Below are 19116 nucleotides of genomic sequence, written 5' to 3'. Positions count from 1 at the left end.
GCACATTGTCTCATTTAACCCACGCTGCCCTGGGAGGTGAGCATTGTCCTTCTCCCCAGTTCACACATGCTGCTTTACAAGGGGAAGCAGCTGGCCCAAGGACTCTCCACTGGCAAGCCGTGGAAGTGCGACTGGAATCCCATTTTCTCTGTCTCCACAATCCACGTGTGATTTGTCCACTTGCACTCCTCTGTTCCTGACCTGAGCATAACCTTCCAGACTAGATGTGGGTGCAGGAGAATGCCTGTGGATGTTAACGGTTTCTTTTGGGGGCAATATTTACTTTCTTAATCAATCAGGCAGTCTTTTTTGAGGACCTACTGTGTGCCGGATGAGACTTTTTCTCTCACCAGGCTGCAGGCATCATTGAGGACCTACTGTGCACCAGATGATGCCTTGTCTCTCACCAGGCATGTGTCATGAAGACCTTCTATGGACCTGGCTATGCTTTGCTCTTCACTGCACACAAGTTTCACGAATACCTACTGTATGCAGGACAATGCTATGTCCCTCACCAGGCTCAAGTGTCATAAGGACCTACTGTGTGCCACACGATGCGTTGTCTCTCACCAGGCATGTGTCATGAAAACCTATTGTGTACCAGGCAATGCCTTGTTTCTCACGAGGCTCAAGTGTCATGAGGACCTACTGTGTGCCAGGCAATGCCTTGTTCCTCACCAGGCATAAGTGTCATGAGGACCTGATGTGTGCTGGGTGATGCCTCCTTGTTTCTCACCAGGCTTCAGCCTGTCATGAGGATAGACCCACTTTGTTTCCTCTAGGCTTGGCACACAGTAGGCATTTGGTCATCCCTTGTTGAATGAATGCTGTGGTGTAGTGTTGCAGTCTGTCTGGGAAGGAGCAGAGAAGGAGGCAGGCCAGGTGGAACAGCACTGGAGCAGGGAGCTGTGCCCTCATGGAAGAGGGAGCAGGGGACAGAGACGAGAGGAAGAGGAAAGAGAGGTCAGGAAGACAGGGGCCATGGAGGACGTGGTGGCCTCAGAGGCTTCTGCTGATGCCTCCTGTGCCCTGAACCACTTTCTACTTTGCTCTGGGAGAAGCCCACTTGGTCTCAGGCTTTCTCTATCCCGCCTCTTCACCTTAACAGGGATTTGATTTTCCCGACTGTTCTGCCAGGTGAGCCCTGGGGAATGCTAAAAGAATACTTTAAATCTTACCCTGCTTATCTCTACAAAAATCTTTTTTAAAAGCAGAATTTTGGAGAGACGCCATCCTCGTTATCCCTCCACTGGGGACTGGCATTTAGCTGTAGAATTGAGGGCCTGGGTGCCTCCTGGCTCACCCTTCCTCTGCTGAGAGAGTCTCAAATGTCAGAGACTTGCCTCTTCCCGCAGGCCTTGCCTAGCCAGGGCTCCCTTCTGTCTTTGAAAGCTCAGCCCAGGGTCTGATTTGTCTGTTGAGAGTGTTGGGGAGTTGGTAGAGCTGTATGTGCAAATTGGGGCAAGCTTGGGGGATGCAGAGAGCTAAGTGTCTACCTCCCTTCTTAGGCATATTATTTTTTTTCTCCGATATTGAAAGCAATGTGACCTCATTGTGGAACATTTGGAAAATATTGAGAAACAGGAAGAGCAAAATAATAATCACCCATAATCCTACCACCCAGAGAGAAGCACTGCTAGCATCTTGGCACATTACTTCTCAGTTTTGTTTCATTTTGTTTTTCCGATATGACTTTTCTCTTAACATGACTGACTTCATACTATAAGACATGATTTATAGCCTTTTAACCCCACTCAACATTAAAATATATCACATTTCCATGGCATTACAACCTTTGTAAATAGGATTTCAATGGCAGCATAAAATTTCAGTGTGTGTGATTCTGTCATTTATTCAAACAGCCAGATGGTGCTGCCATAACAAAATACCATAGACTGGGTGGCTTTAGCAATAGACATTTAATTTCTCACAGTTCTGGAGTCCAGAAGTCTGAGATCAGGGCCATTGTTCTCAGGTTCTGGTGAGGACCCACTTTCAGACTTGAAAACTTCCATCTTCTCATTGTGTCCTCACATGGAAGAGAGACCAGAACTCACTCTCTCTTCCTACAAAGTTACTGATCCCATCATGAGGTTCCCACCCTCATGGCCTCATCTCCAAAGTACCATCACATTGAGGATAGGGCTTCGGCGTATGGATCTGGAGGGAAACACATTCAGTCCCTAACACAGGCTGTGTTTATTGTTAATCCTAGTGCTTAGTGAGTGTCTCCTTGGGTCAATGTCTTCATCTCAGCTGCAGGTGCCTTGTGGTGAAGCAATATGGCAGACCTCAGCTTCCACCCCAGGCTGTAGAGTTTGGGCTTGCCTCTCCTCACGGTGGTTCCATCTGAAGACTGGGAAATGTACAATAAAGGTGGTGTTCCACACTCAGAATTAGTTGCTATAAAAAAGGAACTTCTTTTTTTTAAATTAATTATTATTATTTTTTTTGAGATGGAGTCTCATTCTGTTGCCCAGGCTGGAGTGCATTGGCGTGATCTCAGCTCACTGCAACCTCCACCTCCAGGGTTTAAGAGATTCTCTTGCCTCAGCCTCCCAAGTAGCTGGGATTACAGGTATCCACCACCACGCCCAGTTAATTTTTATATTTTTAGTAGAGACGGGATTTTGCCATCTTGGCCAGGGTGGTTTTGAACTCCTGGTCTCAGGTGATCTGCCTGCCTCGGCCTCCCAAAGTGTTGGGATTACAGGCATGAGCCACTGCGCCCGGCTGAGAAAGGAACTTCTTACTCACTGTGTGGGCAGGCAGTTTCCCTTCATTTCTTCATCTGACAAGTGAGATCTTCCTTCCCCTCTGCAATCCCCCTTCCCCATTGGATTTCATTAGGATTTCATGAGATAATGCATATCAGGTGCAGCGTAGAGTGGCCGACACTTACAAGCCCTTTATAAATGTTAAGCGATTTTTATTACCATTGTTTTTATCTGTTGACTCTGTGCTTGGTATTTTTTCAGGGTCCCCAAGATGACACCTGGGTTCAGTGATTTCTCTAGAAATCCTGACACAGGATTCAGCATATGGTTGTACTTGTGGCTAGGGTTTATTACATCCAAAGGATACAGAGCAAAATGATCATGGGGAAAAGGTGCGTTGGGCAGAGTCCAGAGGAGACCAGGCACAGGCTTCCACAGGTCCCCTCCCTGTGAGTTCCACAGAACACACTAATTCCTCCAGTATCAAATGGTGACAAAGGTGTGGAATGTTGTCTATCAGGAGAGCTCACTAGAGAGCACCCACAGTTTTTATTGGGGGCTGGTGACATAGACCCTGTCTACTTGTACCCATCTTCCAGACTCCCAGGACGAAAGCAGGCTGAGCATAAAGCACACTGTTTACAGACAGTCCAAGCACATGAGCCACATTTCTTAGTTAGGCAATGGTGGGACACTCCCCAAATCCAAGTTCCGAGATGCCAGCCAAAGGCCGGCCTTGTAAACGAGCCTTCCTGAGGATAACAGTGTCAGGCCTGCGATGCGGACTCCTCTGCAGAGGTATCCTAAGAGATCATATTTCTTGTATTTTAACCACTTCAGGATAGGGGTGGGACAGATGTTCTTGTTTTCATAGGACAAAATTGAGGGCTAGAGAAGGAAAGAGACTTAGGGGCTGGCCCCTCCTTCTGCGTGGGGCTCCTGAGAAAAACCGAGGTCTGGGCCAGGGGAGGGTGTTCCTCCACACTCCCAGCACCTCCCTTCCTCTAACCTGTGTATCCCTCTCTCCCTAGGCTCTGAAGGGCTCCAAGAAGCTGGTACTGTCTGTGTACTCAGCAGGGCGTATCCCCGGGGGCTACGTCACCAACCACATCTACACCTGGGTGGACCCACAGGGCCGCAGCATCTCCCCACCCTCGGGCCTGCCCCAGCCCCACGGCGGTGCCCTGAGGCAGCAGGACGGTGACCGGAGGAGCACCCTGCACCTCCTGCAAGGAGGAGATGAAAAAAAGGTGAGTGGGGTGGGGAAAGGAGGCCAGCCTCTCAGACGCCGTAGTCTCCCTCCAAACCCAAAACAGCAAAGCTGCTTGGAGGCTGCAAGAAGAGGCTGGTTCTGTCCAGGCTCTATCTTCCCTCAGAGTCCATAATGAAGGGTGTTGGTTTTTTTTTTTTGCATTTCTTTTTGACCTGTGTAGTGTATGTTATGATACAGGCTAAGCTGCCACAATAAAAGAGCTCAAATACTGTGATTTATTTATTGATTGGTTTATTTATTTGGAGACAGAGTCTCACTCTGTCGCCCAGGCTGGAAGGCAGTCACGCAATCTTGGCTCACTGCAACCTCTGCCTCCAGGGTTCAAGCAATTCTTGTGCCTCAGCCTCCTGAGTAGCTGGGATTACAGGCATGCACCACCATGCCCGGCTGAATGCTGTGATTTAAATGAGAGTTTTTTTCTCCATCATGTAACAGAATAGAGGGACAGTCTCATCTGGGGGACAGTTCTGCTCCAGCACTTATCCTGGGACCTAGATTCCCTCCATCTTCCATCTCCCAGGGTGTTGCCCCTTCTCGTGGTTGAAGCTGGGCCACATCAGGTCCCCTTTCTACCTCCCAGGAAAGGGGAAGAGAGGCATCTCTTTAATTTCAAGATCACCAAACTTCCCACTGGCCTAGACCCAGGTGCATGGCCACACATAGCTGCCAGGACTGTGGCCAGGATTGCTGCTCCACAGGGAATCTTGTGCAGTATGGATCTTGGGCATAATTTACAGAAACCAGCCCTGGCCATTTTACAGAGCAGGGATGTACTGGAAGGATAGGGGCAGTCCCAGAATTGAAGCCGAGAATCTCAGGGTGCAGCCTGCAGGAGGGGGATATCCACCATTCTGTTCTCAGTGTCCTTCCCCTGAAGATTCCCAATGAGGGAGCACATCATGGTCTGGCGGGGATGTCTGGGGACTTTGATTGACAAGACCACCAAGACTGTAGCCAGTGGGAGAGGGATGGTTGCCCAAAGCACTGTGGGGTGTTCTAACTTGCAGAAGGGGGCAGGGGCACCAATAGACATCCCCTATGGAGCCCTCCTGCCCCCAGACCTAGACTGTTTCTTGAAACACAGGAAGGCTGAAATGGTCCCTGATGTCTTACCCTTCTCTCTGGGTGCTGTTTGCATTGCACCCCTTGTTTACTCCTGGAACCAAGAACGTAGCTGCTGCAGGCGGCTCCCTGGTGTGTAGAACCTTGACACTGACTGCCAGGGGGCCACATGGCTTGGGGCTCCGGGCCAAGCACCATGCCTCTGGAGACTCTTTCTCAGCTCTCCTTTTCCTGTCGATAAGACTGTAACATTTATTTAATGTGGTTTGTGTTCTTTGCTCAAACGTCAATATGCAGGACACGGCAGAGATCACAGCAGCTTCTATTGGAGGCGAGCGGCAGCAGGTAGCTTGTTGGTATGCACCACGGCAGCCCAGGCCACGTTAAGGTTGCCAGGGCTGGGTGGGCTCATACCCCCTCCCCACCAGGGAACTTGCTCTCTGACAATCTTGAGAAAATGCTGCCAGTGGTTATTGAGTCATGATCAAGGGCAGCTGTCTAGTGTTGGGCACAGAACTTGTTTTATCTTTTTCTCAGTCCCTTTTCTGTGCAGGGCATGGGGGGTGACTTGAGCTTATCATTGATGGAGAGCCCTTGTGTGCCCAGCCCTGTGCTCACAGTGTCTTCCTGAGTCCTCCTCGCAGCCACACTGGGGGTAGATGTCGCCATCCCCATTTTACAGATGAGGAACCTGAGGCTCAGCGCTGTGGCAACCACGACCCAGCCAGCAAGTCTCCCAGTGTTTGCTGAGCACCTGGGTGCCTGATGATGTTATGGGAGTGGACGAGAGCACTGGGGCCCTGCTCTTGGGAAGCATCCAGAGTTTGGAGATGGTGGGAAGAGTGAGACAATAATCCCAAAATGAGCACCAGTGAGCAAAATAATTAAGACGGTGCAAACTGATGGGAGGGAGTGAAATCAGGAGCCGGGTAGAAAGTGCCAGGGAGGGACGGGCTGTTTTGGATGAGGCGATCAGAGAGGACTTCTCTGAGGAGATGGCTTCCGAGCTGAGACCTAGAGAGGGAGAAGGAGCTGCCATGTGCCATTCAGGGACTGAAAATCCCAAGCAGCGAGGACAGCATGTGCAAAGGCCCTGAAGTAAGACTGAGGCCAGCATCTGCAAGGGTTGAGCAGATGGGAGGGTGGGGGTTAGGTAAGGTGCCTCTGGGAGTCTCAGAGTAACTCATGTAAGAATGTGGGGCTGGGCACAGTGGCTCACACCTGTAATCCCAGCTCTTTGGGAGGCTGAGGCAGGAGGATTGCTTGAGCCCAGGAGTTTGAGATCAGCCTGGGCAACATAATGAGACCCTGTCTCTACAAGTATTTAAAAAAAAATTAGCCGGGTATGATGGCATGTGTCTGGTCCCAGCTACTTGGGAGGCTGAGACAGGAGGATCACCTGAGCCCAGGAGGTTCAGGCTTCAGTGAGCTGTGATTGCCCCATTGTACTCTAGCCTGAGCAACAGAGTGAGCTCCTGTCTCAAGAATAAAATAATGCAGAGGTGGAGGCCTCATGAATCGTACGCCAGGGAGGACCCAGATACCGAAGGAGGCAGGGCACACCCTGAACCATCCCAGAGAGAGGCCGTCCCAGATTCCACAGCCCCAGACTGGCGCATCTACACTCCTCCCTATTCCTCCTCTTCCTGACGCAGCGTGGAAACCCCATTTCCCTATTGGGAAGGGGCATGGGCTGATGTCTCTGGATCCCTGGCTGCTGGATCCTGGGTAAGGGGCCTGGTGGGGTCTGATTCTCTTCTCTCCAGCAGCCTGGTCTCATCTTCTGATAGGCCAAAAAGCCACAGCCAGACTCTTGGACTTTTAACCATAACCTCCACAGAGGAGGTACACCTCTCAGGAAGTGGGTTCTCAGGGCAATAGTGGCATAAAAATCACACATGTAGCCAAGTTACCCCTGAAAATCCTTGTGCCATCCCCTGGAGCTGGTTATAGTTTTATAGCCCTTTTCAGGAGTGTCCTTCTCTGCCGTAATATGAGACCTGTCCCGTGAGGCTGAAGACAAAGTACAGAGAGAAGAACAGATGTAGTGCTCAGGGAGTCAGACGTGGCTGCTCTTAAATCACTGTCAAATCCTCAGAAGTGAACGGGACAGGGTGCAGAGTGCTCACTGTATGGCTTCCCATTTTGTTCTAACCCACTGCCTTTATAGCTCTTATAAACTAGAATCGATTTGTCATGAGGGGGCTAAGTGGGATAGCGTCAGTGTGGCAGGGATGTTAAGACCTTGGGTCCCAGGCTGCCTGGGCTCAAACCTTGGTTCTGCCTCTTGCTTTTAATTTTTTTGGATATATACCCCAAAGTGGACTTGCTGGGGCATACGGTAGTTGTATTTTTGATTTTTGGAGGAACCACCATACTGTTTGCCCTAGTGTCTGCACCATGTTACATTCCCACCAACAGTGCACAAGGGTTCCTCTTCCTCCATATCCTGGCCAGCACCTGTTATTCTGTTGTTTTGAGAGTAGCTGTCCTCATGGGTGTGAGGTAGTATGAGTTTTTTCCTGATCTATCTTCACTTTGGGCCTTTATGTGATGCCTTGGCAACGTGATGACAGTGCTGAAGGTCACAGCAGGGACATGGTGGTGTTCAGGGGCAAGGTCAATTCTGCATCTCTTTAAGCTGTTGATCCTAACCATTCCCCTATTTCACCTCCCCAGTGTGAGGAGGCAAGTTTGTGGCACAGGAATTGTTCTGGCACATTCTATGAGGTATAAATGTGATACATGTCCTCTGAAAGGGACAGGGAGAGTGCTGTAGTGTGCAGAGAAGGGAGGTCTTGCCCACCAGAGAAATTGGGGAAGGCTTCCTGGAGGAGGCAGCATTTTAGGTTTGGACATGTGGCAGTGGAAGGGAAGGGTGATCCAGACAGAGGGAACAGCATGACAATATCCAGAGGTTAGAGAGAGCAAGACAGGTCCTAAGCGATTCCTTTGGCTGTGAAACAAAGTTGGAGAAGTAGAATGGAGTTAGCTCCTGCAGGCTGAGATGCTGGGCTGGGAATGTATGTGGGTGGGGGACACTTTTTTTCTGTAGACAACAGAGACTTGCTGGGCATTCTCTTAGCTGGTGAGGGAAGAAGGGCAAAATCAGTTTCAGGTATGCAAAGACCTTTAGCAAGACCATGAAAAAGAAGGTGTGCAAAGCTCGTTTTCAAGAGGGGTGAGAGTGGCTAAGTAAAAACACAAAGAACTTCTGGAGCCAGTAATGGTGTTTCTTGTTTTAGTCAAGGTGAACTTCAACTGTGGAAAATGAACCTTGGGGGAAGGTTCCAATACTCTGCTAGCATTCCCTCCTGTGTGCATATTCAGGATGAGATTGTTCCTGAGTTGAGTGGGGTGAACTCATTTCTTTGAAATGGCTCAAAATGGAGGATGGTTTGAATCAGCTTACAGGGCTAGGGGTGGCAGAAGAGAAGGACGGAAGGCCCAGGGGAGGAGGCTGCATCGGGATGGGAGAGCAAGTGTGTTGCCATGGGGTCTTTGGGGTGGAGGGAATAAGCATGATGTTTCCAGACCCTCCTCTGAGGCAGGCGCCTTCCCTTCTCCTCCGTGCCTCCTACAGCCTTGAGGATCCACTCTGAGCTGCAGGACTGATCACCTGTTCTTGGATTCTGACTGTGAAGGTGTCATGGCTCAGCCTGGGGCCCTTGCAGAGCATCCAACAGAAACTCACAGATGGGCTTTCAGAGGGCGGCCTGCGTCTCCTGCTTCTATTGCTTCCACATACCACACTTACACTTCTATCACCCATATTTATTGGAGATAGGGTTGTTGATGTGGTGATGAACCAGTATCCAGAGTGATGGAAGCACAGCTTGCCAGGGGCTTATCTCTTCACTGCAGTTTTCAGATTTCACTGTGGTTTTGTAGAATCATTTGACTGGCAGGCCAGTCCTATAAAATACTTACAGATAGTGTCATTATTCCGATTTTCCAGATATGAAAATAGAGGCCTGGAGAGCCTGCATGAATTATCCCAGGTCATACAGCTAGAGAGTGGCTGGGACAGGTCAGGCTCACATCTCAGGCTTATGCCTGGTCTCTTCAGTGTCCCCTGGCTCTGGCTCTTTGGGTCTGGCCCTCGCACAGCCACAGTGGTGGCTCCATCCAGAAGAGACAGCAGAGCCTACCTGCACACAGCACCAGTCATCCTGGTCAGTATCTGGAATCTGCTCAGGGGAATGATGCGGGCAGGAACAGCTATTTGTAGAACTCAGACGCCCCTCTCACCCCTCCCTGGTCATTTGCCCATGAGCTTTATTGAGAACCTCCTAAGTCTTATTCCACTGCAGTGTCCCTGTCCCACGGCCCCCTACTCTGCAGTGAGCAGTTAGACCCTGCTGCAGCAGAAGCAGCCGCTCTGTCAAGCTCATGTGTCTCCAGCAGCCACAGAAACAAGATGGGACCTGCCCTTTGGCTCAGGCTGCTACAAGCCTGGAACATAAGGAGCAGGGGCTTTGGGCTCAGCAGCACTGGGTTTGAAGCTTGTTTTTGAAACTTCCTGACTGTGTGACCTTGGGCAAGCCACTTAACCTTGGATGAGTCACTTAAGCTTCCCCATCCATGATTGGAGGATGGTCACGCCAGCCATGTGCGGCTGTTTCAAGGATTAATAATCAAGGCTCTTAAGCACAGAGCACAGTGCCTGGACATAGTAATGAATTCCAGCAACAACCATCAGTTACTAAATGCCGACTAGGTACTGGTATTTTCCCCCAAAATATGTACCAAGTACCTATAATGGGCCTGCTGTGCGTACTGGGGATACAGCAGTGAACAGACAAACAGACAACACCTTGGCCACTGTCAAGAGCTGATGCTCTAGTGTGTTGTGGGGGGACCGTGAGGGGCACGAAAAGAAACAGTATACAGTCTATTGTAAAATGAGGGAGAACCAAGCAAGGAAAGGGCATGGGAGGGTGGCATATGCGTGGGGCAGTGTTAGAGAAGGGGCAGGGAAGGCTTCACTAAGAAGGTGACAAAAGAAAGGATCTGAAGCTGATGAGGAAGTGATTGTACACGGATCCATCCTGTCTGGGCAGAGTACTCCAGGCAGCTAGAAGCCTCAGGCAGGCGAGCAGGGCGTCTTGAGGAGCAGCAGTGAGACCTGTGGGATTACAGAGGAGTGAGGCAGCAGGCACGGGCAACTCTGAGGACATGGCTGAGTCTGGGGACTTTCCTCTGAGTGAGATGGGTGCCATGGCAGAGCTTTGAGCAGAGGAGAGACCTGGTGCATGTGAGGTTCCGGCCAGACTGTCCAGGCTACTGGATGGAGGGTAGATGGCAGGAGCAAGGGTGGAAGTTGGGAGCCCATGCATCCTCGTCCTCACAACAGCCCTGGACGGAGCTATCAGTTAGGGGTGCTTTTGGCTGTGGATCACAGAAAGCCTGTATTATAGGAGCACACACATTCAGGTGTTCACTGTTCTCTTCAGAGGTGTAGGGCTGGGCAGCCCCAGCTCTGGTTTGCTAGGGAGTGAGTCTCTCCTTCCTCTTGTTGGCTCTTGCCTTGGGCTCATTGCGTCACAGCTGCAAGATGGCAGCCACTGCTCCTGCCATCACAGCCTCTCACAACCGTGCTCAAAGCAGAGTGGGTGGAGGGAGCAGGAGGCCCTTCTCTTCCTGTGTTCCTGTCTTTTCAGAGTGGAGAATCTTACCCAGAATCCCCTAGCAGACATCTCCCACCATGCCTCTTTGCCAAAACTGGCCCAGAATTACCTACATCCATTCCAGTTCCCGGTATAGGGGAATGGATAACCTAGGCTGGTGTCATCTCCTGGAGCTGCTCTGGCTGCCTCTTGGACATAGTTGAGGCTCCGTGGCAAGGCAGGAAGGGAGATGGCTGCTGGCTTGGCCACAGGCAGTGCTGGCCCCAAGCAGGGTGCACAATTCTCATTTTATAAACTGGGCAACTGAAGATCCGAGAAGCAACAGGGCTTTTCCCAAGGGTGCCCAAGAGTGAGGGGCAGAACCAAGACTTGAACTCAGGCCAGTGAGAGGCAGTGTGGTGCATTGGTTAAATGCCCAGGCACTGCAGGCAGGCCAAGCGGCTGGGTATGTGAATCTTAGCCCCATCATTTCACCCCTCAGTGAGAGTTGAGCCTCAGTTTGCTCATCTGGAAAGTGGGGATAACAACAAAACCATAGAGGAGGAGTGAGGATTCAATGAGGTAATGCGTGTAAAGTGCTGAGCACGGTGCCTGGGACATAGGAAACAGTACATTTGGTGACCAATTTTGTGAGTTATTGTTCTATTAATATTATTAGCAGTAGTGGTGTTATTTTCACTGGGCCAGGCTGCTTCTCACAGTGTCGTTTGCTTTCCCATAGATGAATTCCGATTCATGCCAAATGCTGGTTGAATTTTCAGCAAGTAATTGAGGCAGATTACCCTGTGCTTGATAGAACTGTTATTACAGTTCTGTGATAAAGACTCATTTTATTCTGATGTAAAGAATTTATGGAGAGGTGGCGGGAAGGTGGGGAGGTTTGTTTTCATCCTTAGTATTCAGAGTGGGCCGCTGCAGACACGGGCTGCCATCTGCGTGTTCCTGGGCTTGGCTGCAAAGACGCCCAAGCTCCTCTCAGCTCTCTCCCTACCGGGATCTTCATGTCCTGGAGCTGGAAGGGCCCCGGGGTGGGGTGGGGTGGGGTGGAGTGGGGCGGGGGACTGACTGCAGGTCACCCAAGGAGCTGGGCTAGATCCTGGGTGTGTAGACCCCGGGCCGGGCCTGGCTTGTTCCAAGGCCTTAAGGTGCAGCATGGAGGAGGGGGCTCTGCTAGGCATGGCAGGAGTGGGGATCAAGGCAGGAGTTGCCTACTGTGTCCTCAGCCAGCTTCTCTGTTCTGTCCCTGATGTGAACCTCACCTTCCTCCTACATCACCACCATCATAAGACACACCACTTCTCATGGGGGATCTCTAGAAAGTCGCCCCTCTCCTGCTTCCCATTTCCAGGAGTCTTCCTGCAGTCCACTTTGGAGCCTGTCACTGTCCTGCTCATAGCCTAGCCTCTTAGCCTGGCTCGTGGCACCCTCACCAGCGAGGTGAATCTCAGCCATTTCCCCCACTCTCCTGCCACACTCTTGCCATACAGGAGCCGTGTGGTGACTTTACGGGGCTGCGCGCCATGCTGTGTGTGGGCTTAGCACATGCTGTTGCTCCTGGAATGGCATCTTCCCTCTTCTGTCCCTGGCTGCCTCCCCACCCCGCCCCAGCCTTTAAGTCTCATTGGTCATATTTCTGGGGAGCTCTGCCTTTGGCTGGGTTCCTGGGAATAGACTCTGAGACCAAGATTTGCCTGAAAAAGGTTTGTAAGAGTATCCTCAAGTCTGAAGATGTCCACCTCCTCCTCTCTGGAGCCTGTGAGTGGAACCCTTATATAGCAAAAGGGATGTTGCAGATGTGATTATGTGATGGTCTTGACATGGGGGATTGTCTGGGTAGGCCCTGTGTCATCACAGGGGTCCTTGTAAGATGGAATCAGGAGGTCAGAGAAAGGGAGACGTGATGCTAAAAGCAGAGAGCAACTGATTGGAAGATGCCATGCTGCCAGCCTTGAAGATGGAGGATGGGGCCATGAACCAAGGAATGCAGGTGGCCCCTAGAAGCTGGAAGAGGCAAGGAAGCGGGTTCTCCTCCGGAGCCTCTAGGAGGAGTGTGGTCCTTTTGGCACACTTTGTACTTCCAACCTCCCAAACTGTCAGATAACAAATCTGTGTTGCTCTTAGGCCCTGACTGTGGTGATTTGTTACAGCGGCAGCAGTGCCCTGGGGTCAACACTGGCAAAGCAGTGAGGGACACAGGGCGGGGCTGCAAGTGCCGTCTCAGCACAGATCTCGGCAGGTCCCACAGGGAGCTCTGGAGCTGGGATGGCCCTGCAGAGGTGTCCAGAATTGAGGCAGGGGCTGGCTTTTACCCACCCCCGTCAGCCACTAGCCACAGAGCTGCCTTCAGGGAGGGGTGTGACCCTGTCACTGGGTCTTGTGGCCAGGTGTTTCTCGTCTCTTTGGGCTAGGTTTCAGCTATTCTGGTCCCCTGCTTTCTTTCCCTTGGCCTAGGGCAGTTCTCGAGGAGAGACTCGCTGCCCTGAGGAGGAGCGCCTTGGTCCTGGAGGGGGTGCAGTGTCCCGTCCTGGGTGGCCTTGTTCTTTCCTCTCAGCATTCTCTTACCATCCGGTGACTCTTGAGCTTCTGGAGGGACCCAGCCCAAGGCCTAGCACAGACTCCAGGCTCAGAAGCGTTTAGATGGGACTCCAGCCTGGCTCACGTCCATCCACATGGCCATCCCGGCCTGCACAGCAGCCCACAGTCATCATCTCCCGTGAGGAAGGCCACACATGCTTTCCAGGTCGCACCTGTTGGCTTGGCTGAGATGCCACTGTGAGGATAACGACAGCCACTGTTTTCTAGTGCTTCCCTGTGCCAGCCACAACCCTACGCACTCTACACAAATGGACCCATTCATCCCTCACAGCAGCCCAAGGAAGTGAGCGTGACTGGTTTCCCCATTTTCTAGATGAGGAAACTGAGGCACAGAGAGGTGAAGCAACTTAGCCGGGGCCACTCACCTAGCAAGTTGGCAGTCTGGCTCCGGAGCCTGAACATGCATTAACCACCATGCGGTTTCCTCCCAAATATGCAGAGCTGCCTGTGACAAGGGACCAGGGTGGGCCTTGAACCCAGGTCCCCTCAGATCTGCTCAAGCCTTGGAGCTGGCACAGCACTAGGGGCAGGATGGGTCAGATCATGGGGGCTGGGTTACTGTTCCCAAGTCTGACCTCAAGTGTCCGCAGAGCCTGCTGTTTCCAGAACATCTGTCTAACCAGTGGCTGCATGTGGGTCTCCTGCTTGCTCCCTGCAGAGCCCTCCTTGCTCCCTGTGGGCCTCACCAGGGTCCTCCTTACTAATGTGGTCATTCTGTCTGAGGAGCAAACTGGGGCTGGTTCTGGACTAAGGCAGCTGGGCCCATCCCACAGAGCAGTGCCCTCCTGGCACTGTCCCACATGGGATAGACCACCCTGACATACCGCAGAGTCTGCCATCTTGGAACCAAACCCTGGAGAGTCACTGTCCATTGGACTCTTTCCTGACATCATTCGGCAACCAATAGGAGCAAAGCCACCGCTTTTTGTTCCCAAGCGGTGGTCCCAGATAGGGTCCCAGAGAGAAGCAGCAAATTAAAGAGTTCAGAGTTCCAGAGATGGGCAGAACCCAGGTCTGACTTGGCCACGAGTTGGCTGCGACTGTGTGACATTGTCAGGTTTCCCAACAAGACTTGTGATGTGTGCAACAGAACCAACAGTAGCTAATACTTATTGAGCATCTGCTAGGAGCCAGAGAGTGGCCACATGCTCTCACTTGTCTCTTAATTTGATCCTCTTCATGGTAACCTTATAAGACAGGCAGATATTATTGTCATCCTCATTTTCAGGTGAGGAGGCTGAGGCACAGAGAGGTTAAGTAACTTGCTCAAGGTCACACAGCTGTGCCCTCCCCTGGGAAGCTGGGGCTTGAGTCTCTCTTCTTCACCACCTCTGCCCAAGGTCGTTGAAGAATTCAATGAGATAATACACTTAAAGGACACAGAACACTTGATAACCCTTGGACGAATAACTTCTGAAATAGAAATCTGGTTGGATAGCTTTCCCTAATGAAATGTGTCTTTCCTGGGGCCTGAAGGTTCCCCCACCGCTCGCTGTCCTGTGGGCAGTCACACTGTGCTCTCTTTGGGGTCCCTCTTTGGATCCCTTACTTGTCACTGGGTCTTGTGGCCAGGTGTTTCTCATCTCTTTGGGCTAGGTTTCAGCTATTCTGGTCCCCTGCTTTCTTTTCCATGAATCCCTCTTTCGTACCCGAGACACACTTAACCTGCACGTCCCTGCAGCTTCCCTCATGGATTAGGAACCGTTCTAGAATCTGCCCGCAGCCACCCCTTGCCTGTCCTCGCGAGCCCTACCCTGTCCCCCAGCACCTGCTGTGGCCACTGTGACTCACCTCCTCCTGGGCGGGGCTTGCTCTCCTGAGCACTGACTTGAGCCGTCCCATATTCTGGAATGTTGCATTTTCCATCCCCCACCAGCTGACTCTCGCTCACCCTCCCATCTCATCAGAGATGCCACTTTCTCCAGGAAGCATCCCCCACACCAGTCAGGACCATTGCCCCTTCTCTGCACCCACGTGGCCCTCGAGCCACTTTGTCACATGCTGCTCACACTGTACCGTGAAGTCCTGTTGACTGTCTGTACCACTAGACTGGGGGCCCCTCAGGAGCAGGACTGTGTCTGTCTCATCTCCAAGCCCCAGCACTGGGACTGCATTTAGTGGGTGCACCCTTTGTATGTAGAGCCAGGGACCATCATGGTCCCTCAGGATGGATGGCAGAGCAGAAGACCCCTGGGGAGACAGCAGACGTCAGGAGAAATAGACCCCCCAAGTGATAGGAGACCCCTGGGGAGGCAGGAGACCCCAGGAGAAATAGGAGACTCCCGAAGTGACAGGAGACCCTTAGGTGACAGGAGACCCCTGAGGTGATAAGAGATCCCTGGGGTGACAGGAGACCCCTGGGGTGACAGGAGGCCCCTGAGGTGACAGGAGACCCCTGAGGTGCAGGAGAACCCTGGGGTGACAGACCCCTAGGGAGGCAGGAGACCCCTGAGGTGACAGGAGACCCCTGGGGTGACAGGAGACCCCTGAGGTGACAGGAGACCCCTGGGGTGACAGGAGACCCCGAGATGACAGGAGACCCCTGGGGAGGCAGGAGACCCCTGAGGTGACAGACCCCTGGGGTGACAGGAGACCCTGAGATTATATGAGACCCATGGGGAGGCAGACCCCTGAGGTGACGGGAGACCCATGAGGAAGCAGGGTGGTGGCTACCCTGACCTGGCCTGAGCCTTGATCCTAAGGAGGGCAGATGGAGCCTAATTGAGACCCCGGGGCATGAACAGTCACCCCCTGACTGAAGCCTTAGGTGAACGTGGCCACTGTGGCGTGAAGAACATGAGCGAAGTGTCTGAGTAGTCCCAGGTGTTGGCCCTGAGGGGATCCCGGAGGCCATCTCCCTCAGCACCTTCCCCCCACTACACTTGCAACTGTGACCAAGAGGGGGTGAGGGGCTTCCTCAAGGTCACCCATCAAGTCAGAGGCAGAGCTGGGGCAGGAACTGGAATGTTCTAGGGTATCTTCCAGGCCTTGGCCTGGGCCTCCTTGCCAGCCGGATAAGATGTGCTCTTCAAAGTACGAGAGGGGGCTCTGCAGCCTGCTGTCCCCTGAAGGTATGGCTCCCCCAGTCCCTCTAATGTTATCCTCTCCCTCTGACAGGTGAACCTGGTGCTGGGGGACGGCCGGTCCCTGGGCCTCACGATCCGTGGGGGAGCTGAGTACGGCCTTGGCATTTACATCACTGGCGTGGACCCGGGCTCTGAAGCAGAAGGCAGCGGGCTCAAGGTGAGGGAGGGCCTGAGGGAGGGAAAACTCTGTGCATGGAGCTCTTTGCTGCTGATTTTAAATAGACCTCCAGCAGAGCAATCAGCACCTCACCTTGAGGACTGGTCCCAGCTGGGGAGCCCTCCCTGGCTGCTGTACCTCTAAATTCACAGCTCACAGCAGCAGCGGGGTGGCCGCCTATGCAGTGTGGGCAGCAGGCCAGCCCGAACTTGTCGTGCTGCTGTTTTGCAAATACTGCTGATGGCCTGTGGTGGCCCTGACTTCAGGGTTTGTTACGATGCGTGGAGAGGGAAGAGGAGAGAAAGTGATAAGCTGGGTTGGGGGTGCCCTGGGCAGCTTCAGACCTGGCATTCAATCCAGACAACCAGCAGTTATCGAAATGATATTACTGGCTCCCATTTTAAAGAGGGCTAACTGTGTGCCCAGCATCTGTGATCCACTTTTCACATGTCATCTAGTTGACTCCTCACGTGACCCTGAGGGGTAGGGTATTACTACCCACATTTTCCAGTTGGGCAAACAGAGACATAGAGAGGTTAAACTGACTTGTCCCAGGCCACACAACTGGTGGGTTGCGGAGCAGACTTTGAACTTAGGCAGTCTGAATTCCAAAGCCCTCACTTAGCACCCTGCAGGGTAGCCCGGGAACTTGCTCAGAGAGACAAGACTGCTCATGGGGACACTGGACCCACGACACCAATCACCAAATTAAAGAGCACCATGTGTTTGGGCTAAATCCTGATGCCAGGGATGCCATAGCAGCAGTGGAGTGGAGTGGTCACCATGGCACAGGTGGCCTTTGAGCCAGGCCATGGGGAGTGTGAGAGAGAGGGATGGGTAAAGGGGAAGGATGGGAGTGGCGGGCCGAAGGACCATGCGTGTCTGACTGTTGGTGACTGACTAGATGGATGCCTAGTCTGTGTGCAAAGCCAGGGGAATGAAGCACATGATGAGGTTGTATCTTTGTAACAAAGGGCCTTCCTTGCATGCCCTCATATCAGGAGATTTCATTTTCCCTGCAGACAAGAAGAAAAGGTCACATGTGGCCACCAAGCCACGTCATGGCAGACAGGCTGGAGTACAGAGACGATACGTCTGTCAGGTTCTCTTAGGAAACAGGCATTGTGGGAAGAGCTCCGGGTTTGCAGTAGGGAAGACTGGGTTCAAGTCCCAGTTTTGCTGCTTTTGCTTTCATAGCTGTGTGATCTTGGAGAGTCCCTCCACCTGTCTGGGCTTCCCTTTCCTGTATAATAATACTAAGTAAGCCCTCACCAGACACTGAACCTGCTGGCATCTCGATCTTTGATTTCCCAGCCTCTAAAACTGTGAGACAAATTTCTGTTGTTTATAAGCTACCTAGTCTATGGTACTTTGTTATAGCAGCCCAAAGGTACAGACATCATCATCATCATCATCATCCTCATTATGGACATAATCATTAACATCTACCATGTCTCCCCTTTCCCAGTTACTCTTCCAAGTGTTTTACATCATTAACTTGTTTAACCTTGCTTGCCTTTACTATATAATAATAATAGGTAACATTCCTTTCTCAGGGTTATTGCAAAGATCAAATGGGGAATTATTATTATTATAGTAAACATTGCCACAGATTGTGTTCCTCCAAAATTCATGCATTGAAATCCTTACCCACAAGCGGATAGTATTAGGAGGTGGGGCCTTTGGGAGGTGATTAGGTCATGAGGGTGGAGCCCCACGAATGAGATTAGTGTCCTTATAAAAGAGGCTTCAAGAACTACTTCGCCCCTTCCACCATGTGAGGACACAGTAAGAAGGCACAGTCTGTGAACCAGGAAGTGGGCCCTCACCAGACACTGAACCTGCTGGCATCTTGATCTTGGACTTCCAACCTCCAAAACTGTGAGGCGTAAATTTCTGTTGCTTATAAGGCACCCAGTATATGGTACTTCGTTATAGCAGCCCAGATTGACTCAGACAAACATCATTACCATCATTATTATAGACATGGTAATTTACATGGATCATGTGTCTTCTTTCCCAGATGCTCTTCCAAGTGCTTTATGTCGTTAACTTGTTTGATCTCATGATACTCCTGTGAAAGTAGGTTCTATTGTGAGCACCATTTTATGTTTTTATTTTTAATTTTTGTGGGTGCATAGTAGGTGTGTACATTTGTGGGATACATGAGAAGTTTAGATACAGGCATGCAGTGTGTAATAATCACATCATGGAGAATGGGATGTCCATCCCCTCAAGCATTTACCCTTTGGTGAGCACCATTTTACAGGCTCAGTAGGTGAGACTCGGAGAGTTGCACAGCCAATGAGAGGGAAAGCCAGGATTCCCATCCAGGAATGAGGAGTCGGATTCTAGAACTGTGCCCATGACCAGGCCAGCCAGATGGGTAGGAGATGTTCCACAGTGTCGGTCGGGTCTAGTTGATTCTGAAACGTGTTGGATCTAGGTGCTTGCTTTGCTTTTAGAAGGTAGGAGTGATGCTTTGTTGGGACTCCAGGGGGAAATAATCTGATAATATTCTGTATGGAATTTTTATTTAATAAATTTATGTTGGAATAATTTTAGACTTAGTGAAAAGTTGCCGAGAGTTCCTGTT

At 51.6% G+C, this 19116-nt stretch overlaps 1 protein-coding gene across 4 annotated transcripts in view; it reads left to right on the top strand.

The window, feature by feature from the left end:
- Positions 1–19116, top strand: part of WHRN (whirlin) — a 104499-nt gene that overhangs the window by 23179 nt on the left and 62204 nt on the right. For 3 of the 4 annotated variants that reach the window (XM_030817691.1, XM_030817689.1, XM_030817688.1), the window contains exons 2-3: positions 3749–3967; positions 16395–16520. In XM_030817691.1, coding sequence (XP_030673551.1) covers positions 3749–3967; positions 16395–16520 — 345 coding nt within the window. The remainder of the gene's footprint in view (positions 1–3748; positions 3968–16394; positions 16521–19116) is intronic. The other variant, XM_030817690.1, reaches the window with a different exon arrangement.

Source organism: Nomascus leucogenys, chromosome 8, assembly GCF_006542625.1.
Source record: "Nomascus leucogenys isolate Asia chromosome 8, Asia_NLE_v1, whole genome shotgun sequence".
Taxonomy (NCBI): domain Eukaryota; kingdom Metazoa; phylum Chordata; class Mammalia; order Primates; family Hylobatidae; genus Nomascus; species Nomascus leucogenys.
The sequence above is the reverse complement of the archived record's forward strand: the minus strand, read 5'-3'. Positions and strand labels throughout refer to the sequence as shown.